Below are 27,665 nucleotides of genomic sequence, written 5' to 3' on the forward strand. Positions count from 1 at the left end.
TTGCGGATGGCTTGGTACATCCCCAGAGGATCGGTCTTGGCAGCAAGACCAAGGTAAGCTGGGTTGGATGTTGAGGGTAGGTCACGGGGATACTTCTGGTGTAACTAAAAAATACTGTATACATCAAATAGAGCGCAAAAATAAAGCAGATGCAACAAAAACTATACAACTGCAGCCAAATGCCAAGCAAGACCTAAAGACGAGCACAAAACTGTACACAAAATCCAACCTAATCAATATATCTATCCTAATGTTTAGAAGCAAGAAATGAAGTGTTGCAATTTAATGAAGCTACAAATGAGACAAGCAGAAAACTCAATGCACCCTAGAGAAAGCATGTAAAAGGTGGGATCAAAAACCCATTTAAAGAATTAGTTTAACAAAAGATGCAGACATTAAGCTAGAGCTTGAGCTTTAGCAATTTAAGGTATAAAAACATAACACTGCAGAATCTAACATGTAATAAAATAATGCAAAGTAAGAATCTTTGAGCAATCCACAAAATGTAGGGCCAAACTTTGCATACAAGGAAATTACTATCAACAAATTAAAATCTCTGCATCTATCTAGTGTAAAAAATGAAGAACAAAGTGATGGAATTTGAAAAAGCTACAAATGAAGTAATCAATGGCTCAATGAACTCTCCCAACAACAGTTATAATAAGAATTTTTTTAAGTGTTTTAGACTGTACCATGCATGCAAGTATGATATATTTCGTCACAGCTTCTAGGATTATAAATGTCATTAGACATTTCAATTATGTCTGTTCTGGAAATGTTAAAAACAAGAACATAAAAGAAACCTGCCTAGCAGCTGTGGCCTCGTGCTAGTGTAAATTCGCAGTCATTTGTACAATTCAGTGTTGCTTTGCAATCTATTGAATATATGGAAACGTCTAAACAGAAAACTAAAATGCATCCCTTACCAGTTTTTTTTTACTTCATTGTCTTTATAGAACAGGTCTTAGTTTGCTGTTTAGCCATGGGGGAATAAATGATGCAATGTACTGAAACAACAGATAAAATGAAATCCTAGCTTCTATCAAATGTCTATCTAGTACGAAAAGATTTTCTGGCAACAAGCCTTATTTAGAAGTAAACCCACTATCAAGCCATTCAGTAATTTGTTTGATTCCAAATCAGTTCCAAGTCGGTAGGTATACTTATGACAACCGCTTCAAAAATATGACCTCAATCAATCTATGACATTACATAAAGTTGCATTTATAAGGCTTAAATCATTTTAATTCTATTTGCAGTCTCTTCAAAAATCCAAATCTAAAGCTGTATCTAAAGTTCAGCCTTCATTTTTACTATAAATTCTTCAGATTTATTCAGAGTTTAAAAACTATAATTAAAAGCTGCATTTAAAAGTTTCTATTTTTACATTAAAATTATTTCGATGTGTGGGAACATATGATATATCTAACTGCAACTATACCACTATTATATGAATCCTTCACAGATATGAACAACCTGTGGCATCCTAGACATTACAAACAGGCTCTACGGTACAGCCAATTCATTCATTTTATTTTTCTGAGATGATCCGAATCAACAGCATACTTGATTTCGTTTTTTTCACTTATCAACATAATATTGGCACCAGCTGGTGAATTTCTGTTTCTGTAGCTTCAGCACATTCTAATAATTTAACCCCTTTGCAATGTTGCAATGTTAACAAAGACCAGTTATATATATTTCAGCAAATTCAAGATAAGAGATCATTCCACTAGCTATAGAATTATCCAAAATGTACAAAAAACATATTAAACAGACTTTTGGCATAATTACAAGATCAGTTGCTTACACCATATCTTATGGTGTTAGAAGATCTACATTGTAATATTAGAAATATTATCGTTGAAATTGTTTTTAAGTCGAGCAAATTTACATAAAGAATGTCAATGCCTTGACAAAGAAAACCTCCGTTAATCTCTCAGTTCACCTGTACACTTGCTCAGGTTGGATTCAACAGAAGAATTTAATGTTTTTGCAAATTCTTCAAAGTTGTTTAACCTGAGTATGTTGCCGGCTTCCAAACACAAAACTAATCAATCGTGTAGACCTTTTATATACAGAAATGAACAAAAGCCTCGCCAAATCTGAGGAAACAAAATGAGACCTCTGGGAATGAGTTTTCTAGCAGCCTTGCCGCATATCAAAAGGCAAAAAATGAGCGTTGTACCACATGATACCCACAACCCACATGATACCAGTAATTCTCAGGAAAGGTCAAGCAACTTGCTTATTTCACTTGAAATTTCATTGAAGTCATTGTCATTGGTAGCAGCATCAACATTTTTTAGAAATTCATCCTTATTAAGATTTTCTGTTGGACTTTGTTGTATGCCTGCATCACCAAATTCTTTTGCCGGATATACCTTAAGATCAAGTCCCATTGGAAGAACCTCCTGGTGGTTCAATGTACAAATTACACATTTCATCAGCATCGTATAAGCCATCAGGGGGCTAGAACTTGCAATATAATAATTTTTAAATAGGGCATAGCCAAATCTACCTGATTTCCAGCCTCAGGATTAATGACAATAGGACGACACCGCTTATCTTCATTCAACAGACTAGAATTTTGGAAATGTGAGATGAGAGCAGCTTTTCCCTGAATTCGTGCATAGGCCAAAGAAGCAACTTTCTCACTATTGAACTTCTCCCATTTCTTTCCATTGAATGCCTGCTAGTTCCATCAATACGAATATAGTCTTAGTAGTCTATCACCATTTTCATATTACCAAATTTGCCATTGAATCAGTACACACAATAAAGTTATAAACTAATACTCCAACATATCCCAAACAAAATACTAATCTATTAAATCAAAAAACATATCCTCATCATGGATTAGAAGTGTCATGCACTCGCAACATTTAATTTAGCCAATGAATATTTTTGCAATGTAGATGATACGCAAGATATGATATTAGGATGTGCAACAACTTTTATATTAAAAAATCCCAGAATTATAAGGATTAATGAGTTAACATACCTGATAAAAAGGAATAATAGGAGATGAAGCTGTCATATTTATAAATGCATAGCCAACATTGCATTTATTCTGTGCAAGAACTTTTATATTAAAAAATCCCAGAATTATAAGGATTAATGAGTTAACATACCTGATAAAAAGGAATAATATGAGATGGAGCTGTCATATTTATAAATGCATAGCCAACATTGCATTTATTCTGTCAAAGGAAGTAACAGATCAGATATCGCCAAAAGCCCATTGTAGAACATGGTGAAAAAACTTTAGGCCTTTTCCAGATAAAAGGCACAGTGTGGATAATAGGAATAATTAAAATTCAGAGCTTAAAGTTTTGGAGTTCAAGAATCTTGCCTTGAAATCAATTGGCAAGTAAAGAAAATCATATGTTCCATGATGGTGTTCGTCAATAGCTAGAATCAGCATCTTTGAAGTATACCTGTAGATTGTCATAACAGAAATATTTTAATGACAGAAAATAGAGCATATGTTTGGAATCCAATAAATAACCTATACACATTATCATGCCACCAAAACTGAAGAACTAATTTCCCAACAAACATATCTTCACAATCATATTTTAAGTTAAGTTTAAATTTTATTTTAAAAAACTGGCATTAGCTTACAATAATTTGATGGAAGTGAAAAAAAATCAAGAATATTAAGTGAAACATTTCTATGCGAGAATTGGAAATTTTTACACGTTTCCAGACGGTTCTTTTATAAGTTATTTGCTCCATAAAACAAGAAAATTCATCAGGGTTGCACCATCAAAAGTGTGATACTCCTAATATAAGATAGAGCCCCAACACATGGTTACAGGCATATAAAACAATTAACACCATTAAGTTCAGTTGGTATGAAGCAGTGTAATAAACTTACAGATGACGAATTGATTAGTAATCTCAATCAGTAAAAGCATTTATATTACAGCTTTATAATAGTTAAGAATAAAGTCAGCAAAACATTGTCTGCAATTATATATGCATGAGCATCAGGTCTAAATAAGATAGAACATTTAACTATTGTATATATTAATCAATCAAAAGGATTTACTGTTCCCTTCAAAACAAAACCGAGATCAGAAACTTGGAGGCTTACTTGTTGGGTATGTTCTTGATCATAATGGTTGTTCGGGTATCTTCACCACGCATGATTTTCTCCAAATCAAGTTGATATTGTTTCTTATTGTCTGCTTGATTCATAATGGAATCACCACGACGGCTTCGGCTACGGTCACTTAGTCCTTCTCCAAAGTTTGCCATTGTACCAGTAAGACCAGCACTAGGAAACATCCGACCTTTACGCTGTGGGGAAAGAACCCCAATTGGAGACCCACATTCAGTGCTTCCATTTGAAGTCATACCAGCAATACCAGCATTTACAACGCCATGTCCACCAAAACCCATTACAGGGCTCCCAGTGGTACAACTCATGGTTCCAAGAGAGCTAGGGCTCACAAAAGACAAATCAGGTGATTCTGTGATATAACCAAAGTGTCTTTCCAGTGAAGGCTCACTCGAAGGAGCAGAGCCAACATGGTAATGACGTGATGTCATGGACGAACTTAGGTAGGGCAACTGTCTCATTGAGTAAGGCTGGGCTCCACCAGAATTAAATGTGGGTCTGTGTGAGGCTCCAGGCCATGGAATATGATGAGAATAGGGACTAGCGCTGCTCCACACATAGGGATGACCTGGAAATGTACCACTTCCAGCTGAGCTTGGACTTGGATAACCAACTGAACCACTGCTTCCTGTTCCTGTCCCTGTTCAGATAGTCCAGTGAGATTATGCTTAGAAAAGAATTAGGCTACAAAATTTCTTATACTTATAATTTCTAAAAAGGAATAAGAAGTTCTTATTTTCAGTGCCACAAATGTTGGCAGGTACAATTGCATGAAAGAAAGGAGGAATTCTTTTATGTACCTAGAGCTATCCGTTATGTTCTAAATTCAAATTTTGACCATGCTGAAGGCTCTACGAGAATTTTAAATTTAGCCCACATCATTGCTAGAAATCCTAGTAGTGAAACAAAGATACCAACAAGAGAACCACGACAGAAACCTCCTCACTAGATATTTTCCTTCATACCTGTGTCACTTTAGCTAGGTCATTATGAATTCAGTATTTTAACAACAATTACTTTTTGTACATATAGTACTCCCATGGTGAAACATAATGTAATATCAATTTTTGGGGCAATCAACTGCATATTAGTAACAATACAATGTAGATGCTCTTCTTTCATGGAGAATTGTTCACAAGAAATCTTCTTTAATGAGTTTGAAGTGATGGAATTTATCAGGTCAGCCATCTCAGTATTCTTCCAGCCTATGCATGCTTAACCATGAATGTTCCCATACCAACTGTCCAAATTAGCTTCCTACGCCAATTTGCAAAACATGTAACAGGTATTGTGTACTGAGTTTAGTTCCCAAATATTGTTTTCTGAATGTTGTTTCATACATAATCAAATGTTTTAGGACAAAACTATACCATGAACCCATTCCCTGCACCAGAAAACCCATGGAATATAAGATAGAACCATTCTTCTAAATCAGAAATGTGCTTGCCCAATAATTTTTTGGTATTAAAAATCGCAGGAATAAGGAAAACATTGAGCATGCATCCTCATTGTTAATGAGTGGAAACTGTAAATGATAAATCCCCATTAATATCACGACCATAGTAGAATGACGCCCATTAATGGGCCTAAGAGGGATAATCCTTGAGAGGTTAAGGATGCTGTTGCTAAGGTTTCTCGAGTCCCTCTGGATACTGGATGGATTTTTTTGATGAAGCATCAAAGGGGGACCCAGGCCCACCAGGAGTTGGTATTGTAGCAAGAAATACAGAAAGTAATGTTGTAGCCATTATTGCAAAGCATGTTTCAGATGGAACTAATAATCAGGCCAAATGCCTAGTTGAAGCAGTCTTGTTGGGCATTAAGTTGGGAGCCTGGCAAATTCATCTTGAAGGTGATTCACAGTTCATGGTGAATGGGATTGTCAAAGGGGAACTGGATACATGGTATTTGAACAGATACGTTCGGCAAATACGTGCCCTTTTGGAAGAAGTGGAGAAATTCAGGATTAAACATGTTCCGGGAGAGGCCAATTCCTTGGCTGACAAACTCTCCAAGGTGGGCACATCAGGGTCACTACATGACAAATTTGAACTTCTTGAAGATCTCAGCTCAATTTCTCTAGAGGACTTAGATCTTGATTAGAAGAATAAAGGTGTTGGATTGATCATGTGTTGGGTGGTACATGAGAGGGTGGCAGCAGTATTCATTATGTGGCATTTGTAAAGGTCAACCCATATGTGGCTGGCAGGTGTGGTGAGCTGGATACAATCGAAATGCTAGCGCATTCATTTAAACGCACTCTGTTCTGGAGGCTTCAGCTGTAGTTTTTAATGGCCTCTTCATTACTGATTTTGCCAAAAGACTTTTGAACTTTGAGAAGAGTGTGTGGGCTGGTGAAAGCTGTGTGTGCCCAATGGAGGCTAATTAATCCTTGCACTTGAAAACTTTGGGCCAGATTTCGTCATTTACAGGGCCGATCACTGTAAAAAGACTCGGCAATGTGTTCAGAATCAATGAAGATGCATCTTGGGAGGCTGTTTTTTTCTGGTATTTGGTGACGAGTATGTCCATGATTGGCGCCCTCAGTCCAATCTGGACATTTCGTCCCTCTTTCTGTTCATGACATTTGCTGATTTGCCTCAAGACTACTTCAATCTTACATTCACTATTCAAGGACTTGGATCCCCTGGTATACAAAGGTACCCATATTTGGACCTTTTCCTTCTATGAAAGTTTTCTCCTTGAACATGAACATGCATCAAAATAAAAGAAAATCTTTTCACTTTCTAATCATCATATGATCTTTCGCAAATGCAGGTTGTCATTTGAATTGTCCAGACTGAGTTTTCTGTTTGTAACATTCGCCTCAAGACTACTTCAATCTTACATTCACTATTCACAGACTTGGATCCCCAGGTATACAAAGGTACCCATATTTGGACCTTTTCCTTCTAAGAAAGATTTCTCCTTGAGCATGACCAGGCATCAAAATAAAATAAAATCTTTTCACTTTCTAATATGAGGCATACATCTCTTCCTGATCATTTCAACTATGGGCCATACTATCATGGTTACTGACGTCGAAATTGTTGCAATTTAGTCCATATGCATAGTTACCAAAGGGAAAACTACTTGGAAATCAGCACTTAAGGGGATCTATGTTGACACATCCCCGGTTCTGAAATGCATTCTCATCATTACAGAAGGACTGGAAAGCAAAATCCTCCAGATGTACCACCTACCACATCCCAAATAAAATACACTTGGTATTCCTGTGCCTCCCTTAGGTAATTCCTGAAATTCATCCTGCATTTTGGGGACATGCAGTCCCAGCATGCAGAAGTTATCCAAAGGCATCTTGTTTTTAATTTTTTAAAGATAAAAACCTGCATTCTGGGAGACCTCCCACACCATGGGGCATCCCTAGAAATGACCTAAAAACAGTGAGAATGCACAGATATGAATTTGCAGACGATGTCCCAGGGACATCAAAAAATTCCCCCTGCAGGCATCCCCAGGAAGTGGATGGAGAGAGGTGTGTGTGTGGTGCAGGTGGTGGGGGGTGTGAGTAGCGCAGGGGTGGACAGTCTTTATAAAGAAAATATAAACAAAGAGGTCATGACAGTTTTTTCCAAATGACAGTACAGCAGCAGTACATACTTTCTTCCATAGAGTTGCCTTATTATTCTACAAAACATGTTTTGTAAGAAAACTTTAATACTAGGTTACTGGTTTGAATCTGGGTACGGATGCAAGTACAAGAAGCCGGTATTTGGATATTTAAAAAAAATTGGGGGGTGTTGGATGTGTTTGGGTACGTGTACTAAATTAATCAAAAATATAGGAAAAAAGAAGATAGTGGCACATATCACAATGCCTTACCAACACTAAGGCGTTTATACGTGAGGCCTAGCTTAATCAAAATCTTTAGAAAAAGGGAGATGACATTTAGTAGAAAATTACTCAGCTGTTCATGCTCTCATTGTACAAAATTAATCAAAAGTATAGGAAAAAAGAAGATAGTGGTACATATCACAATGCCTTACCAACACTAAGGCCTTTATAGGTGGGGCTTAGCTTAATCAAAATCTTCAGAAAAAGGGAGATGACATGTAGTAGAAAATTACTCAGCTGTTCATGCTCTCATTTTTCTTTCCTGTCTCAACTTTGCATCATGAAGAGATTGCTCTACATTTATTGCTTGTAAATACACAGACTACCATCTGCCAAGAGCTTGGCTCTTGCAAGGTTTAGTGTTATAGACACCTGCTATCAATTTACTAAACAAGTGCAGGATTAAACAACTGACACAAGCCACTGGACGTACGGTTAGTTAAGATCCAAACATATTATCCACTTAAAAAAGCATTCTCTTACAGAACAATTATCGGTCTGATCTCAGGTATACAAATTAGACACAGAAATTCAAGTAGTTGGGTACATAGGACGGAAGCATGTGGGCCTAAATGAGGATTACTATCTTGAAATTGAATATGAAAACTATGATTAGTTGACACAGTCTAACAATGCTACTTAACAGCAAAATAAATCCATGTATACAGTATCTAAAATGACTGATAGTCATGATGCATAACACTATTTTTTGCTATATAGCCCACTTATTGAGTATTGATTTCTTCTAGAATATATTTATGATTATTTCCACATTCCTGAACTTGGTACATCGGCACATTGCATAAACCAGGCAAAGGAGTCTTATCTCCTTCGAAAGTTGATCTCACATGCAACTGGATGCTGTCTGGGTGCTCATCCACAGGGCATCCAGACACATACCCCCACACATCCGCACGAAGAGACCGGGGCACGCGGGTGCAAATCCAGTAAGTATGCTTTAATAAGATAAATTGAGGAACTTTTAAAACATTGCAAGAGTTCAGCCCACTATTTGGGAAGTCCTGAGGCTACAGCTGAGAAAACACTGGTCCATGCATATTACATGAGTGCAAGCCATAAAAATAAGTGGCAGAGAACCTATAGCAATCTTACATATGTCTATGCTAGGAATACATACAACTTGAGTTCATCTACTAGTGATGCCTCATGTTCTCTAAAGTGGAGGACAAAAGTCACAATCCAGCATGCAGTTTATACACCTGATCTCAGCATCATATAAGTTAAATATAAGAACAATCACCTTGTACACCAATTGATGTCTTGCTTCTTTGTGACATGAAAAGCTACCATTACCATTATAAATGTACTACGAGTACAAATGGTATTTTCATATGATAAACACAGATTGTTTTTACCAAAAGAAGCTTGAACTGTGGAAAACTGCATTGGTCTGTGTCTCAGTGCTTTTGTCAGGGAGTCAACTTATACTGGTATTGTGCAACTCTGATTGTGATTTTCAAAGTGCAATACCATGGATGACCATAATGTAATAATTAGGTATTCTAACCTTTGTTTAAATTTTGAAGTTTTCAGCCCTCTCTAATGTTATTCGTGTTGGGTCAAATTTTACTAATATTTGCTCTCAAAATCTTTGCTTATAAAGTCATATGAGTCTTATATTCTATTTACTTATTACTTTTTATTTATATTAATTATTATTTACAGAAATTTTAGTAACCATACCCAATATACGGAGATTTTTACAGTTCCAAAATCACAGAACATGTGTCCTGCCCTTAGGCCGCATTCCAGCATTACCTAGGAGTATATTCATTCCGGTCTCTCCTCCCCCAGAGGTACTCTATAAGAAACAATCTTAACATACTTGGAAAAGAGACATTTACATTAAATTGTATAATACAGGAAAATTTTCATGACATTGTACATAGTTCACTTAGTATACATGCAAGTTCTTGCATTAAATGTAATGTTTATGACTTCAGTACAAAAATAATATCTGAGATAACTGGTACATAAAGATTTTCCAGACCTTATGATAAATTTTATAGCCTAAGCAATGAATGATAATGTGATGATTCAGCATCAACAAATCCAACCTATCATTGCATTGAGAGGAAAATGGACTGCTTCTGAATAAAAGTCATTACAATGCTTTCAAATATAATTGACTTCAACCAGCTAAGATTATTGCATAAATGCTAACTTATAGTTACGATCAGTAGCCCCTAAAAAACATATATGTTGTCATCCATGAATAAACACTAACCAGAGCAACAACTAAAATTCTGACAGAGAAATATGGCAAAGCCAAATACCATAAATGAATGCTAGACAGTACCTTCACGGTGCCCAAAAGGGGTGGAACTCTGTGGTACAGGTACACTTCCAGAAGAATTATAATGCATCACCTGCAGCATACCATTTTCATGGTCTGGAAAAGAATGAGACTGACTTAGCTGATTAGGCTTTGTTAAACTCTTGAAGGTAGCCATTTGCTCAATCTGTTTAGCTCTTGCAAAGTCACTGGTTACGATTCCGCTTTTGGTAGAAGGGAAAGGTGGTAGACTTGCACCAATCCCTGGTGATGGCATGTTAATTGGGTAGTTTATATTTCCAAAACCTCGTGAAAATGTCATGCTGTGAACTGAACCATTTTCACTAGGAGTGTTAAAATGTTCCCAAGGCCCTGTTTGTGACATCAAATTATTTAGAGCCATTTGTAAATACAACATAAAGTAAGATGTCTTGACTATTTAAATTCTACAAGTATTCAAACTATGTAAAACAAACTGATAGAAACAGAATGAAGCAAGCGTGCAATCTGTTAATTATTCTTAATGTCCCATTTCTTTGCCAAGTGCCAATTATCCAAAAAAGAATTACAAAAACCTTGCCAATGTGACCAACATAAGCATCCTTCAGATTACACATTTTGTCACCTGAATTTATCATAAACCCATAATTTCTTCATATGCATTGAGTTGCAGATCAAAGAATTGGCTAACAACTCATTGTACATCAAATATCCTAAAGCTAGTTAGAGAAATGAAACTCAAAGCTAAAAAGCAGACCTGGAGGTGAATTCAGCAATGGTGAACCAGTTTGTTGCTGGAAAGCTCTGTTTTCGTCCTGCTCTGGCTCCTGGCTCAGACATTGCATATAGCTGGACATTTCAAAATGTAATAAGCAGTAGAAAAACATGATGAAAAGACAAATCAACTTAGAAAAATAATAATTTAACAGTACTTATAATCAACATATGATGATTGAGTAGCACCCAGATGATAAAATGGTTAACTTATTGATAAAAATTATAATATAAACACACTAGAGTATATCTTTTTGTCCATAAACATACGAATGCAAAATTCACCAATTAAGGATAACGTTTGAAATATATACTGAAATTTGGTAAAAAGGATATTTATTGCCATAGAACAATGGCCTCTATGAAAAGCCTGGTCCACCTTCTTTGGACACCTAACTATCCTAAAACAGCAATTTAATTTGAATTTTTTTAATCAGTTGATGGTTTCATTATTGGAACTAATCATGCATTTTCCTAAAATTTGTGGATATACTGAGTCTTCGCTTTATCACCAGGAACTAATAATAGATGAAAGAAAATTCACCGGCTCCAATCAAACATAATCAAGAAAACTCATATTGAAGGCCAGTACCTGCGCCTTGCTCCGCCAGGACGGCTAGGTTCAAGTTTGATACGCTTGCCAGCTATTTCACTCCTGTTTAGGGCTCGTAATGCTGCTTCAGCATGTCTCACATCATAAAATTCAATAAACTTATGATGTCGTTTGTGGGGGGTTTCCCTTATCTGTTACAAATACCAAGGTTAGTAATAATAAATTCAGCATAAATTAACCTAAGCCAAAAAAGGAAAAAATTACCTCTTTTACTTCCCCATGAGCTCCAAATATTTGTCGTAAATCATCATTCGACACAGATGGATCCAAGTTGAATGCAACCAGTGTGCCCTGATTTATGTCTTTATCTGAAGGATTGTCCTGAAAATGTACCAGAAACCAACTTTGAGAAATAAGTTTACAATGAGATTAATTATAATTCCAGCATGCAGGGATTGCCAAAATGTTCAATGGGGTTGCAGAAAAATCTCAGCCATCATGAAGTGGGGAGCATTTGACATCTCACTTAGGAAATAGAAATTATCTAAACAACTTTTTAGTTCTCTTAAAGGATAATCTTCTCAATAACCTAATAAAGAAAATCTGCCAACGTGAAACTGGTGTATTCTCAGTCTTACATAGTTCTAGGAGATGGAGATATGTATTGCTATGGTAGACAGCAATAGGTGGGATTAGTCTCGCCTCAGTTGCCCCTTCCTGACCTCAACTTGTGATAAAGGGCCACACCACCCTTACCCACTCACAATCAAGAAAGCAACAATATGGAGACCAATAAAAAAAATGCTTCACAAGAAATTTTATTATACTTGAAGATCCTTACAACACCCACAAGATGATATCAAGCTTCTCCTTGAGCTTCCACTCCTCGAGCTTCTCCTTGAGCTTCTACTCCTCAAGCTTCCCCCTTGAGCTTCTCCAAGCTTCCACTTGAGCTTCCCCTTGAGCTTGATTACAAATGATAATAAGCCTTGCTTAAATAGGCACTTCTAACCCAAGACATTACAAACACAACCAATGTGGGATAAAAGGTAAATACAACTATCTTTAAATAAATATTAAATTCCCACCCAATTACAACTAAGCACCCAACAAATATTAAATACATGATTTATCCAAAACCTTCTAGAATTTCTACCTACACACCTCGATTAATGGAATGACGACTATTTTTCTTATTTTTCTATTTTATGCCACCTACGCACCTTGAAAATAGAAATTTCTCTTTTCTTTTTCTTTTTTCCTCCTTTTTCCCTTTTTTTATTTTTTATTATTTCTCCTCTAATTTTCGTCACTTTTCTCTCTCCTCCAATTTTTTTTTTTTTTTTTTTTTTTTTCAAATTTTTTTTTTTTCAACTTTTTTTTTTTCCCCCAATATTTTTCCCATGCAAGATGCTCCTGCATCAGACTCCCCCAGTAAATAGAAAAGTGTGTCCCACACTTTGACGACAAAAGTAAGATCTACCACCATCTTCATCTCCACCAATGGTTTCCACCTCAACAGAGACAAGAAAACCACCATGCAAATCTTCCACACCAACATCTCAACCATCCAATCAACAAGCTCATGCACAAGAACAAACTGAACATAATGCTTCATTAGCAAACTCCCATTCACATCAACAACTAGTGAATCCACACTAGCAGCAACAAACCCCGCATCAGCAACAACAAACTCCATATCAGCACCAACATGTAGATCTCCATCAATACATGCCAAACTCTCAACATCAACAACCTCATTGCTCACAACAAGATGCTCTGCAATACATAACTCACCCCCAACAACTGGATCATCCACCTCCAAGTGCTCTGCAACATACAAGTCACCACCAACATCAACTAGATCATCCACAACCGAGTGCTCCACAATCTCCTCAACCAATTGATCATGAAAACCAACATCTGTCCCAACATCAATAACATTAGGAATATCTTTAGCAACAACCTCTAGTTGCTCTACAGGTTCTGCATCAGGCTCCACAAACTGATCAGCAAAACCATCCTCTTCCACCTTGACCTTCTTAGCTTTAGCATCCAATCGAGCAAACATCTTAGAAAAATTCCTCTCCATTATATCATGGATTTTTGCAATCATCTTAGAGTCCAATCCTCTTGGAGCCATCTTCCAAGATCTTCGTAAACCCTCTGCAACAAATCCTTCCTACGCTCCTTGTGACAACCTTGAATTGTTTGCAAGTCAGATCGCAACCTGCCACCTCGCACGAACAATCAAGAACCACATCACAAGTCTAGGACAACGGATTTGCAATCCACAAGCTCTGATAAACTTTGCCCAACCAAGGTCCTGGTACAAACTGCCTCACACTTCGGCGATCTGCTTGTACACTCAGGATCTCCCGCTCTGATACCACTTGATAAAGGGCCACACCACCCTTACCCACTCACAATCAAGAAAGCAACAATATGGAGACCAATAAAAAAAATGCTTCACAAGAAATTTTATTATACTTGAAGATCCTTACAACACCCACAAGATGATATCAAGCTTCTCCTTGAGCTTCCACTCCTCGAGCTTCTCCTTGAGCTTCTACTCCTCAAGCTTCCCCCTTGAGCTTCTCCAAGCTTCCACTTGAGCTTCCCCTTGAGCTTGATTACAAATGATAATAAGCCTTGCTTAAATAGGCACTTCTAACCCAAGACATTACAAACACAACCAATGTGGGATAAAAGGTAAATACAACTATCTTTAAATAAATATTAAATTCCCACCCAATTACAACTAAGCACCCAACAAATATTAAATACATGATTTATCCAAAACCTTGTAGAATTTCTACCTACACACCTCGATTAATGGAATGACGACTATTTTTCTTATTTTTCTATTTTATGCCACCTACGCACCTTGAAAATAGAAATTTCTCTTTTCTTTTTCTTTTTTCCTCCTTTTTCCCTTTTTTTATTTTTTATTATTTCTCCTCTAATTTTCGTCACTTTTCTCTCTCCTCCAATTTTTTTTTTTTTTTTTTTTTTTGCAAATTTTTTTTTTTTTTCAACTTTTTTTTTTTCCCCCAATATTTTTCCCATGCAAGATGCTCCTGCATCAACTTGGCAGTTTTTAAGACCAATTAAGGCAGGTTGGGTACTGGGTTGGGTGTCAGTGATACCCACTGAGAAAATCAAAAAAAGTTGACTGTACACCATTTTTAACTATGGGAAACGGATGCTTGAAGATGACAAATATAAATAATGAAAGAAATTAAAATATTTAAACCTTAAAATAAGTGCACAATACCTATACAACTCAAAAACATGTAAAATGATTAAACATTTAAGAAACTAACCTTTTTCTTGCATACAAATATATGTCAATGAAAGAAAAGATTTAAAATAGTGATAATTCACATTATATATTATAATCGTAACATATAAATTATAATTTAACCCAAAATTGCCTAGTAGGAGTAGCTGTGGATAAGGATACAAATGCCATTATTTAAAAGCACGGTACAAAGTGTACTCAGAGATGACTATAGCTTCGATCAATTTAAGATACTTCAATGCATATGAAAATATAAATCTTTCATATTATTTTTCTTCTTACTGTAGACACCTAAAAATGCATAATATATTTCCATCTCAACAATTCATCATTCTGCATCAATTCTTCTTCTGACAGTAATTAAATAAGTCCACCTATAGAATTAAAATAATATCATTCCCTCGTCATTATTAAATACTGATACAAAGAAACCAGAACTACACCATATAGAAAACAAATATCAAAGTCATAGTTATTCAATTCCTCTCCCACTCACACTAATAATATAAAAACACAGTATTTTCCTTAGCTATGAAAGTTGTACCCTTCTTGAACTACAACATGTTGTGGATTATATATATATAACCTTTGCCTTTAAAATGTAAGATAGACTTCTCTCAAATTAAAGAAACTTCTCCTAAAACTGCTAGATAAAAAAGCTCAATACAGAAACAGTACACAGCTGATTGCAACAACAATTCATACTCAAAACAAGATCTATATAAAGACAGGTCTGTATGAGAAAAAGAATAGACGGCATAGCAGAAAGAGATCTGTTTTCCAAGAAAACATTTTAAACATTTGCAAGTGAATTAAGAAAAGTTTTGGGGTTTCTGTTTATAATAACTGGATTTCAAATTTTTGAGTAAAATAAGCAAACTCTACAAAACAAACACAAATAAACATTGGTTTATGGTATAGGGCAGTTTTTTGAAGGTCAGAAGTCAAGAAAGCCAATCAAATTGCATTGAAAACAACATTTTCTGCTTGGAATCATCTCAGAATTGCTTTGAAATCACTCTAACACACTTGCAATTTTTAATATATGATTCCAAATGATCTCATTTAAAAATGTCATACCCTGCAAATATTCGAAATGAACCAAAATGGTAGTCTGCAGAGTTTCTTTACCACTTCAAGGGTTCTGCATCAAGGTGACCCAATCTCCCCTTTTCTCTTTATTTTGCTAGCAGAAGTTTTAGGGAGGTTTATTTTCAAGCAAAGGAGTCAAGGACTGTGGAAAGGAGTAAGAATTGCAGATGGCCTGGATCCTTCATCTCACTCACAGTTTGCAAACGACACTATTCTGGTGGGGGAAGCAACAATTAGGGAGGCAAGAGTAATGAAAAATGTATTGGATACTTACAAAGATGTGTCTGGTCAAGACATCAATTGGTTGAAATCGGAAATATATTTCTTCAATGTAGAAGAGAATTTGCAAAGGAACATTGCAGGTATCTTTGGTGTTTGAAAGGGATTGCTCCCAAGTAAGCTTTTGGGAGCCCCTCATTTTGCAGGTGCAGGGAGAGACAGTCTTTAGAATCAGCTAGTTGATAGATGTTGCAAGGTTATGGAAAGATGGAAGTCACAGTGGTTAACTTTGGGAGGAAGATTAACTTTGCTGAAATCTGTTGTTTCAACACTCCCGATCTATTCAATGTCATGCAACCGAATACCACAAAAGGTTATTAAACAAATAGAGCAGAGAATAAGCAAGATTCTTTGAGCTGAAATCTGTTGTTTCAGCACTCCCAATCTACTGATGTCATGCAACCGAATACCACAGAAGGTTATTAAACAAATAGACCAGAGAATGCGCAAGTTTCTTTGGAATGGCAACAGTGATCAGGATAAGGTTTCGTTGCTCAAGACAATATCTTGATGCTAGGGGCAAAGTCATTGCTGGAAGGGACTAATAATGTAGCAGACTGTTTGGTGACAATCTTTGCTCTTTGGTTGGCAAAGAAGAGTGGTGGAAGAAGAATCCATTTACATGGAGATTCTCAAATAGTGATCAACGCAATAGCCAAAGGGAACATGAAGACTTGGTTTTTGGACAAATACATCAGGAGGATTAGAAGGCTTTTGGAACAATTTGAAGAATTCAAAGTGTGTTATACTTTGAGAGAAGGGAATGTTATAGCCGACAAGATGGCCAATGTAGGAGTGAGGTTGCATGAGTGAGCCAAGTTGGCAGAGGATTATAGAGATCTTAATCCTACTCTTATTTGGCTCCCGGATTCTATTGTTTAAAAAGACTTCTTAAAATTTTCAGCGTGGCAAAGTAATGATGGAGCATTCTATTAGCCAAAGTGGATTTTGGAGAAGGTGACATTGGGCACATGAGAAGGATTGAAGGCAAATGAAAGCTTTTTAATGAATTGGATGGTGTCATTCCTTGTGGGGCAAGGATCTAAGGCAGAACTTTCTAGACTTAGAATTAAGTCGGCCCACATAGCGTAGGTCACTATCAGTGTACAGTGTGCTAAGGATCAAGTTGAAGATAGTAACAATGGAGGTTAACTTTTACCTATAGACGCCCAAAAAGAAGCAAACTCTACGATTTTGTGGGGAGATATCGCCAAGGTGTCTAGCAGAGATGTTTAGAGTGGATAAAGAGGACTTATTTTGAATTGTATGTCAGTTGTTCGGGAAGAAATTTATCAGTAAGGACTTTTGAGCAAGAACAGATGTAGATATTTCCTCGTCGTTTTGCACATGGTCCTTCCTCCTATCTCAGAGCAAAGAAGAGGCAAAGAAAATGATAGAAACATGTATGGGGTCCATCTAGTGTGGGGATGTGATGAGGTGGTTGGATATTGCTGAGATTGGAAAAGGTTTTTGTGCAAAGGAGGGTTTGTGGAGGTGTGTTGAGGGAGCTATAGAAGGCTTTCAATTGTTCATGGTGTTCAATACTTCAGTGCTTGTTATTCAGAGAGTGAGAAAAGCGCGCAAAGTATGGATGGAATTTTGGCATTTCATAGGGCAGTGGGAGGAGGACATTCGACAAATGGCGGAAGAGCAAACAAAAACATACTTTAAGTAAGGTTGAGGCACAAGTTGCATGTGGGTCTTCCATGGAGGTCTTGGAGCCGGTGTCGGGTCGCAAACAAGGAAAGGTGGACACAAAAGGGGGGTCATGGTGAACAAATCCAAGGAAGAGATATTGAATTGCTGGGGGCATAATGTGTAGGTTTGTGCCCCAGTTGGTTGTTGTTTGTGTGCCTATTTTCAGTATTTGGGCTATCTTGTTCCAGTGCAATCGTTAGGTTTTTGTCCATGTTTGTGTTGATGTTGTAGGGATTGGGTGGATGGTGTTTTTGCTGCAATGTAAGGGCAAAAAGGTCAAATCAAGCTTTCAGGCCATTTTTTGTATTGTAAAGGGAAAACTCTATTTTATTAATAAAATACTTATCACTTAAAATAAAAAAATATAACTTAGTTTATTCTTGATGATTGGGACTTCATTTTAATTTTTGATATTGCTAAATGCTTACCTAGGTTGCAAGATCAGATGCCGACACCAATACCGGTACACATATATGGCACGTGGCTATGGCAATATTTTTTGAGAAGATTGGGTACAGGGTACATTTTTGACTACATCAGTGAAGAAAACATATTATATATATATATAAACAACATATACATTTACAATAAATAAAATTATAATTTACAAATATCAAGTAAAGTCTAATACTTATGTTAATATAAGTGTACTCCCCTTCCATGACTCAACTATCTACATTGTAGTCATTGGAAGAATCATATTATCATGCCATTGCAATGGAAGGAGAGGCAACTGCACCATTCATGGAAATGGCAGGGATTGGTTTAGCAACAGTTTACTAGAGAATACAACACTGGATACATGAAACATCATCTTGTAAGAATAGATGCCTTGGCTCCCCTAATTCACAAGGCGTTTTAGGAGTGTTAAGAGGACTAGATAGAGGCAAAAAAATACTTTCTTGGTAAATCCTTAGTTTGATCGTGAGTATAAGTTAGCAAACGGAAATCTGAGAGAAGGTGAAATGAATAATGAAAACAAAATAGAGTATGAAAAGCTGCTAAGCTGTTAAAAAGAAAAATATGTGAGCATAAGAAGGATGGAGCTGATTACCTTGGAAAATAAAATCCCAACAAAAATTGGAAAGCACTACAATAAAGGAGGAAGCAAATAGAAAATAGTGTCATGGGGTCTCAATGGCTTGAATATGCAAAGGTGCTATATGAACGTGGGCAGGATATGCATAGACCCCTGGTAATCAATGCCACTACCAAAGTTTTCACCATTGGAGATATCAATTTGGGCATAAAGAGGCTGGTTGTGGGAAAAGCTCAAGATATTGATGGGCTCCAAGTGGAACACTTGAAAAGGGACATTGGTGTCCTTCCATCTCATATCAATCGTATCTCTGACAATGTACCTGAAGGGGACTGAAGTGACACTTATAACATGATTTCTAGGTTATTAGAGAAGATTTTCATTATTTTGAAAGTAACATAGACACACAATTGTTACACATAATTTCTAAGTTGATTTCATAATTTTACAATATAAAAAAAAAAATACAAATTGGGACATGATTAAATTATTGATAATGTCAATTAGATTAAAATTAATATATAAGAAAGTAAATACTTAAATATTAATTATAAAGAAAAATATTTAAATATGTTCAATATATCAAACTTCAATATAGAGAACTAGATAAATAGTAATAACCTAAACTTTAGAAATTAAAAAATTAAAAAATTGAATGGATGAACTTTTTAAATTAACTTCTTAAAGATCAGTGTAACCCGGGTGCACGCACCCGGGTCAAAACCCCGGTGCACCTAGTGCGCGTAAGCACCCAGTGCGAGTGCGTCACACACCCAAGCACCCCCGCTAGCCGCTTTTCCACCGCCACACCGGTCGAGCACCTGGTTGGGACGTGGTGCTCGGGTGCGCGGGTGCGTAGGTGCGCCTCAGGTGCTCACAGGGTGCTTCCTGGGTGCTCGCAGGGTGCGTTGAGAAGAGACCCAAAAAAGTTTTTAAAAAAAAAAAAAAAATACTTTTTGTATTTTTTTTTTGTTTTTGTTTTTTAAGTATGCTAACCCTAATTGGGTGTGGGTCCCATATGGTCTATTTGAAGGCTTAATAAGACAAATAGATCTCATTTCACTTCACCATTTTGAAGCAGCAAGGAGCTAAGTGAGAAAGAGTGTTTGGAGGATCTTGTGAGAGATTAGTGAGTGGTTTTGCAAAGGATTGCAAGATCAAGAGGAGCAAGAGGAGCAAGAAAGTTTGATTTGGCAAGTGTCTCCTCAAGTTCAAGCCTTCAAGGTAGGGTTTTTTTTATTTTATTTAATTTTTTTGGTTTTAAAAATCAATTTATAATTTTTAAATTTAGTATTTAGTATTTACTATTTAGTTTTACTAAGTTACTTTCAAGTTTCAAGTTTCATTCTTGAATCTTGTTGATAGTTGAATCTTCTTAGTTCTATGATTTTTTATTTTATTATCTATATTAATTTTTAGTTTTTTTCATTGTTCTTAAAATAAAAATATGGCAATATGGCATATGCTGAAACGTATTTTACAAAATACGTTTCAGCATATGCCATATTGCCATATTTTTATTTTAAGAACAATGAAAAAAACTAAAAATTAATATAGATAATAAAATAAAAAATCATAGAACTAAGAAGATTCAACTATCAACAAGATTCAAGAATGAAACTTGAAACTTGAAAGTAACTTAGTAAAACGTTTCAACATATGCCATATTGCCATATTTTTATTTAGTATTTACTTTTAGTATTTAGCTTCATTTTTTAATACTTTAAATTTTTAAATAGTAAATGCTAAAATTAAATGGTAAAGTTTTAAGTTTTAAATTATTTTTACTTGGGCTAAAATGTATCATGATCATTTTTATAATTTTATTTTCATTTTGTGAAATGCAGTTTTATAAATGGCTTCTAGATCCAACCAAAGTGCAGAAGACATGGAAATTAGCGAGCTAAGTGCATTTGATTATGAGCCTGAACCTGAGCCTAAAGGAAGTGATCATGGGGCTAATGTAGGTGGTCAATCTGAGCCTGAGGAAGAGCCTCCTTATGTTGCACCAAGGGTGCCTTCTACTAATTGCCCTTTAGAGATTCTGAGGAAGTATGCTAGGGGTCCTTATGACCCAAAGTCCCCTCTTAAACAGTTTGCTACAAAAATTACACGCCCTACACCTTAAGGGGGTGGCACACGCAAATGGAAGTGCAATATATGTGGAACAGAATGGTTTGGCAGCATTACAAGAGTTAATTCACACCTTTTTTGGAGTGGCTATGGTGTGAACCCATGCATGTTCTTGTCAAATCCTGAGAATGTCAAATACAGAATTGAAGTGAATAAACTATGGGGCATTCCTGATGATAGTGTTGTTCCAGTGCCTAGATCTCAACAGGTACAACATATACAACAGTTACAGGGGCAGCGAGATACATCTACTCGTATCTTACATCAGAGAGCAGGGACTATGTCACCTACACCATCATTCTCCTCACCTACACACAGTTCAGCAGGGGACAGCAGTAGGGGGAAACGGAAAGCAACTACAAGTCGTACTAATAGTAACCCCATTGTTCATTTATTTAACATGCATGCAAGGGACCGGTTAGATGATGTTGTTGGTGATTTCTTCTTTGCCAATGGCATCTCTACACATGTGGTTTGATCTCCCTATTTTGTGAGGATGACGACCATGGCAGTGAATGAGGGAGAGGCATCATATGTGCCACCAGGTGACCACAAGCTGAGGACTACAGTGTTGGATAGAGCCTATGACAAGGTTGGGATCTTGATGGAGCAAATGAAAGCATGTTGGATGGAGTCAGGTTGCAGCATTATCATGGATGGGTGGACGGACATTAATCATCGTCCACTCATCAACATTATGGTTACATGCACGGAAGGCCCATATTTTTTGAAGGTAGTTGATTGTTCAAGGCATCGTAAAGATGCTGATTTTCAGTTTCATGTGCTTAGGGAAGCCATTGAGGAGGTTGGACCACAAAATGTGGTCCAAGTTGTGACAGATGCAGCACATTTGTGCAAAGCTACAGGAAGGCTTGTTGAGGCAGCTTATAGGCATATTTGGTGGACTCCATGTTGTGTGCATCCCATGAACAATGCACTCAAAGACATGGGGAAAATAGAGTGGATTAGAAAGGTGGTTAATGATGGGAGAGAGGTGCAAATGTTTATCTGCAATCACCATACATCACATGCACTTTTCAGGCGCTTCGCAAAGAAGCAATTCCTAAAACCAGTTGAGACCAAGTATGCATCATATTATATTCTCTTGGAGAGAATGATTGAGTTGCAAGAGCCATTGCAACTCATGGTTATGACACAAGAATGGAATCGATGGCCTGAGTCCAGAACAGAGCAAGGGAAGAGGGTAAAGGAGATAGTGAAGAGTGATCAATTTTGGAGTGATGCAAAATACATAGTCTCCATCATTGCTCCAGTGTTTTAGGTGATCAGATATGGAGATGCAGATTCACCTAGCCTTGGAGAGGTTTATGAGTGCATTGATTCCATGCTTGGGCACATGAGGGCTACTGTGCGTGAGAGAGACCCCACTCTAGCATTCTATACGGAGCACATTGAGCCTATCATTCACCGCAGGTGGGAGAAGTTGAACACTCCTTTGCACATGGCTGCCTATGCATTGAACCCGAAGTGGTACATACCTAGGCCTGGTAGAGTCACACCACTTCGGGATGATGAGGTGAAGAATGGGTTCTTTCGATGCATTGCCAAAATGTATGATACTGAGACTGCTAGTGAGATTCGCACCAAGTGGTCCGAATTTGCTAGTCTTTCAGGTAATCCTTAAATCTTGATTCAGTGCTCTAAACTCTTTATAATTATAAGTTCTTTTAGTTTTAATAATTAATTGTTACTTTACTTATAACTTTATTTAAGTTATTTATAATTTTAATATTATGTTGTAAACTTTAAAACTTGTAACTTGTAGGATACTCAGATATTGCAAAGGTGGATCTCAAAACCATGGCACAAAAGAATCCCATTTTGTGGTGGAAATGTCATGGGTCACAAAAGTTAAAAATCACCTCACTAGCCATTCGACTACTTTCTCAGGTTTGTAATACTAATAACTAATTCCAGCCCTTTACAATCTTAACTTGAAAAGTTTTACCTTGCTGATTTTAATTTATGACTCATTGATTCAATACTTATTAATCATCGATTTACCATTTATCATTTGTTACAAATTGTATGAACATTTGTTTGTAACTTGTAAGTTGTGACTTTCAACTTTGTTATCTCAAGTGTCTAGCTCCTCAGCTACAGAGAGGAATTGGTCCACCTATAGCTTCATTCACTCTGTTAAGAGGAACAGACTTACCTCTAAGAGAGCGGAGAAGTTGGTTGCTGTACATGGTCACTTGTGGCTCAAAGATCGCAAGACATGCGAGTACAAGGAGAGCCCTACAGCACGATGGGATGTGGAGCCAAAGGATCCAGCTCAGATTGATGAGGATGCCGATGTAGAAGCCAATGTAGGGCTAGTTGGTGTTCCTTTAGAGGATCAAGATCTTACCCAGGAGGAGTCTAGTAGTTCCAGTGATGAGGACTTCGGCATAGGGAATGATTAGAGAGCACTTGAAAATCATCCATTCTCATTATTGGCATTTTGTCATTTTGTTGATTATACTCGCTTTGATATGGCTATGATACATTATTATTATTTCACTGTTTCATGCTATTCGGCTCATTGTCATCATGAGCATCTTTATGATACATGATATTCATAAAATCATATTTGAACAATGAATTTTGAATCTTGCATCTTGAATTAAGTTAATTTGTCAAATGGTCATTAGTAATGGTAATGGTTATGAAATTTCAAGTTTCAAGTTTGAACTTATGGTTTGTGAATCACATTTTAATTTTCTCTATTCATTGTAGTCAACTATATTTGGTATGTTAATGTTACATTGTTATATATATTGAAGTATCATTTCATAATTAGCATTTTCAATCATATATATTAATAATATTATATATGTACTATGCAACCCCCTCCCCCAACTCCCTCTCCTCCCCCCCCCCCTCCTCAAACCCCCCCCTCCACTCCCCCACTGCCATACCCCCGCCATCCCCCCGCCATCCCCAAATTGAGGCTATTTTTCTACCGTACCCCCGCACCGGGGTAACACTGTTAAAAATCAAATCACATAGTATCTGAGATGGCTAGAAAATTAGAGTTTTTTGGGTGTGTGAGGATATTGTATCCAATGTGTACCCAAACCACATACAATGGTACACACACCTGGGATGGACATCTGTGCGTCCAGCTACTCTGTGTATTTATTACACGAAAAATCAATGACAAATCCCAAGTTTTCAAAGTAGTTGTAATGTTTATATATAGCAAATTTAGGCTTATTTTTACACTTACAGATTTTAAATAATGGACGGAAGTTAAGCTTGGCATTTTTAGTATAGGGCATGACTAAGGATAGGGTGTGTTAAATTCTCTTTAAGCTTTACTTTGAATAGTTTTTTTCATAAAGTCAAATTTTACACTGTAACAAAAGTTTAGGTTAAAAACACAGGGCTATATGTTTGTAGGATAAACTTTCTTAAGTGAACGTAAAATGTATCTTTTTAGTTCTGTGCAATTTGTAGGAGTGCAATATCTGTTTTTCATTTTATTTATACAAAATAGCACAGTTTGCAAATTATCTGACTGCTACCCAAGTTGCCAAGTACTCTATAATTTTTATGTCTTGGGTGAGTACTCACTAGTTCAACTCTCGCATTTTTATAGACCCAAAAACCATGGGTACAAATGTCAATGCAAGTAAAACGTTGGTAAAAATGTGTTTTTCACATGTTTTTGCTATATAACCATGCATTTTCTTTTTCAAGATGTCAATGTTTAATTTAATACATTTTGTAATTGAATTTTACAAAACAAGTAAGTTTCTTTAAGAGATTTTTTTTTAGTTTTATTTCTAAGTTCCTGAGTTTTTGACAAGTTCTTCTCAAGATTTTGCCGAGTTGAAAATTTTGGGCTTGTTGAGTACTCTGTCCGAGACTACAAACTATGCAAAATATGCTTTACATGAAATAACACAATTAGTTTTTTTCCTGTTTTCATAACTAGTAAATTGCTGCTTAGTTACTGGATTTTGCTGAGTTTTTCCCATTGTAAACCCAGTCAATTTTATCCCATTCATACATGTACAATGCTGTATCAGTGGAATGTTCTTATAGATGGAACTACCTACAAATGATTTTTCCTCAACAACATAGGAAATTGTTAATTAATTCATGTACCTTTATATCTCGATTGAAGATTTTCCACAACTAACCAAGAATTCATAATTCATACTATGTTAAGAATAAGTTAATTAATAGATAAATGCAAACATACTAGTGGACATCACATAAATTTGCATCGACAGAATATTGAATAATGTCTACCTTTGGAATGGAAAAATGAATGTCAAGTTTCCTCCGACGTAATGGTTTGTTCTGAAGATTTCGCATAGCATCCCGTGCTGACCTAATATCATAGTATGAAATCATCACAAAACCGCGATGCTTGCATGTAGTGTAGAGCATCCTGATGTCACCATGTTGCTTACCAGATACCAAAACATTCTCGTCAGTACACATATTGATTAGTATCATCTTAGTTGAATGCATTACTAAAACCACAATCATGTTATAAGAGTTACTGAAGCAAATAGTAGTATGATGATGCCTGGATGTGCTCAGATATGATCACACATCTTATTAGATGTGATCATCGGAATTAAATCAAGCTAGAGTAATAAAGAGCTTTCCATTGTGACAACAAAGCATGCAATCTAAATTGCACACAATACTTTAATTGTACACAACAGAGGTAAATTTTCTTTTAGAATAAGGTTACCAGGTTGAAAGCACACCCATTAAAAGCTATTGCACTCGGAGAAAATCACAGGAAATATATAAGAATATCGATACACAAAACTACAATCATAACCACCTCAAATAAAGCACGGAGCTCAGAATCCTCCACATTACTGTTGATGTTCCGCACAAATAGAGTTCTGGAGGGATGTTCACCATATGGATGTTCTCCTATAACAGGTCCAAGCACATTTGAAATGCCATGGTGATTTGCACCACCCCCAGCAATATAATCTGAAGTTACCATGTTGCTGTAGTTATAATTAATACACTCTTGTGAATCAGAATCCAACTCCATACCACCTCCGCTGCTAAATAAATCATCATATTCTTCTAATTCTTCAACCTGACTTGGTAAACCAGTCAAATCAAAATCATCCATTATGCCAGCCAGAAGTTCTTCTTCGTCAGGAAGAACAAATCCTTGACCTTGGATTGCCATATCTTGAAGGGCGGCCAAAGGATCTTCTCCTAGAGGTTTTTCATTTATATGACAAGATGCAGTTATGCTGGAATCTTCAGTGCACTCTTTATCTGACAGATTTACTGTAGTAAATGTAAACAAGTGGTTAGAAGTTACAACTTATAAGCTGCTACAACTCTCCTTTCATATTTATGGAAAAGTGGTATGAACAAGATAAAAAGCTCTCTACAACTTACATTTTCCATGAAAAAGAACAGGCAATGAACTTGAAAACAAACTGGTATCACTTGATACATGAAAGTCATTCAAGTTGGTTGGAATATATGCAGTATTTTGCTTTGCTTGAAAAATATCAATGGTAGGGCTCCATCTTGCTGAACCTGCACTCAAAGCTTACAGGATTTTGAAGCTTCCTCACATTTTAAATATGATGAATGAACAATAATAAACAAAGATAGAAGGAAATTAATATCAACGAAAAATTACCCTGAAATTTCTTAGACTGTTCCACAGACTGACCCATTGCATAGTCTTTCAATTGGCACCTACAAATGAGATATTTACCTTCAGGTAACTCAAAACTAGCTTCTCTGCAAATAACGCTAACTTAACATATGATATAAATCTAAAAACTATGTGTGACAGAAATGTTAAATACAAAGCCCATGCCATTAATGATGAAAAGTGATAAACACAATCTTGCAATAATGCTTCATCTCCCTTAGCAAATATAACAAATGCAAGTACAGCAGAATAAAGATTATTGCCCAAAAGAGACCAGCTGCACATCCATATATTACGATGGAATGTTGTGATTTCTAGCACCACACAGGTTCAATGAGAAAACGGCGCCTTTTTAAAAATGGGCTCTTGAATAGGCAAAGAATTTCCACCCCTTAAAAATAAGTACTATTAAACATTAATGGACATTTAACATATCAATTCTTACGATATAATTATCAGTGCTACTGTGCCTGAGTGAAAGGTTAAGATCATCAATGCTTTAAATTTACTGGTGCACACTGTTAATTAGGATCTAAATTTGATTTAAGACGAAAACCAATTAATCGTGTGTGAATGGTTAAGAAGTTAAGATTATCAATGCTTTAAAATTACTGACCAATACTGTTTATAAAGCTCTAAAATTGATCTACTATGAAAAACAGTGAATAAAACCAATTACAACATTAATGGGACAAGCTCAAATTGTAAATCATCAGGGTTTCACTGTCTGGCCTTCTGCCCGTATCCCACAAGACATAACATGCTTATATGGACAAATGCTAAATGTTAAATTATGCATACTCCCACAGCCAACTCTACATAATGAGGGGTGAGTCTTGGGAGAA

General features: G+C 36.3%; 1 protein-coding gene across 2 annotated transcripts in view; it reads right to left on the bottom strand.

Moving 5' to 3' along the window:
* Positions 1–1,744: 1,744 nt before the first annotated feature.
* Positions 1,745–27,665, bottom strand: part of LOC149539177 (protein MEI2-like 5) — a 50,788-nt gene continuing 24,867 nt past the window's right edge. For both annotated transcript variants that reach the window (XM_089800504.1, XM_089800503.1), the window contains 13 exons: positions 26,803–26,861; positions 26,553–26,696; positions 25,969–26,438; positions 25,419–25,577; positions 11,872–11,988; positions 11,647–11,798; positions 11,038–11,129; positions 10,305–10,652; positions 4,103–4,769; positions 3,356–3,440; positions 3,135–3,203; positions 2,522–2,692; positions 1,745–2,414 (listed from right to left, as the gene is read on the bottom strand). In XM_089800504.1, the coding sequence (XP_089656630.1) occupies positions 2,226–2,414; positions 2,522–2,692; positions 3,135–3,203; positions 3,356–3,440; positions 4,103–4,769; positions 10,305–10,652; positions 11,038–11,129; positions 11,647–11,798; positions 11,872–11,988; positions 25,419–25,577; positions 25,969–26,438; positions 26,553–26,696; positions 26,803–26,839 (2,700 nt within the window). In that variant the 5' untranslated portion in view covers positions 26,840–26,861 and the 3' untranslated portion in view covers positions 1,745–2,225. The remainder of the gene's footprint in view (positions 2,415–2,521; positions 2,693–3,134; positions 3,204–3,355; positions 3,441–4,102; positions 4,770–10,304; positions 10,653–11,037; positions 11,130–11,646; positions 11,799–11,871; positions 11,989–25,418; positions 25,578–25,968; positions 26,439–26,552; positions 26,697–26,802; positions 26,862–27,665) is intronic.

This window comes from Cupressus sempervirens, chromosome 9, assembly GCF_028749045.1.
Source record: "Cupressus sempervirens isolate cs-2001-9-10 chromosome 9, ASM2874904v1, whole genome shotgun sequence".
NCBI lineage: Eukaryota > Viridiplantae > Streptophyta > Pinopsida > Cupressales > Cupressaceae > Cupressus > Cupressus sempervirens.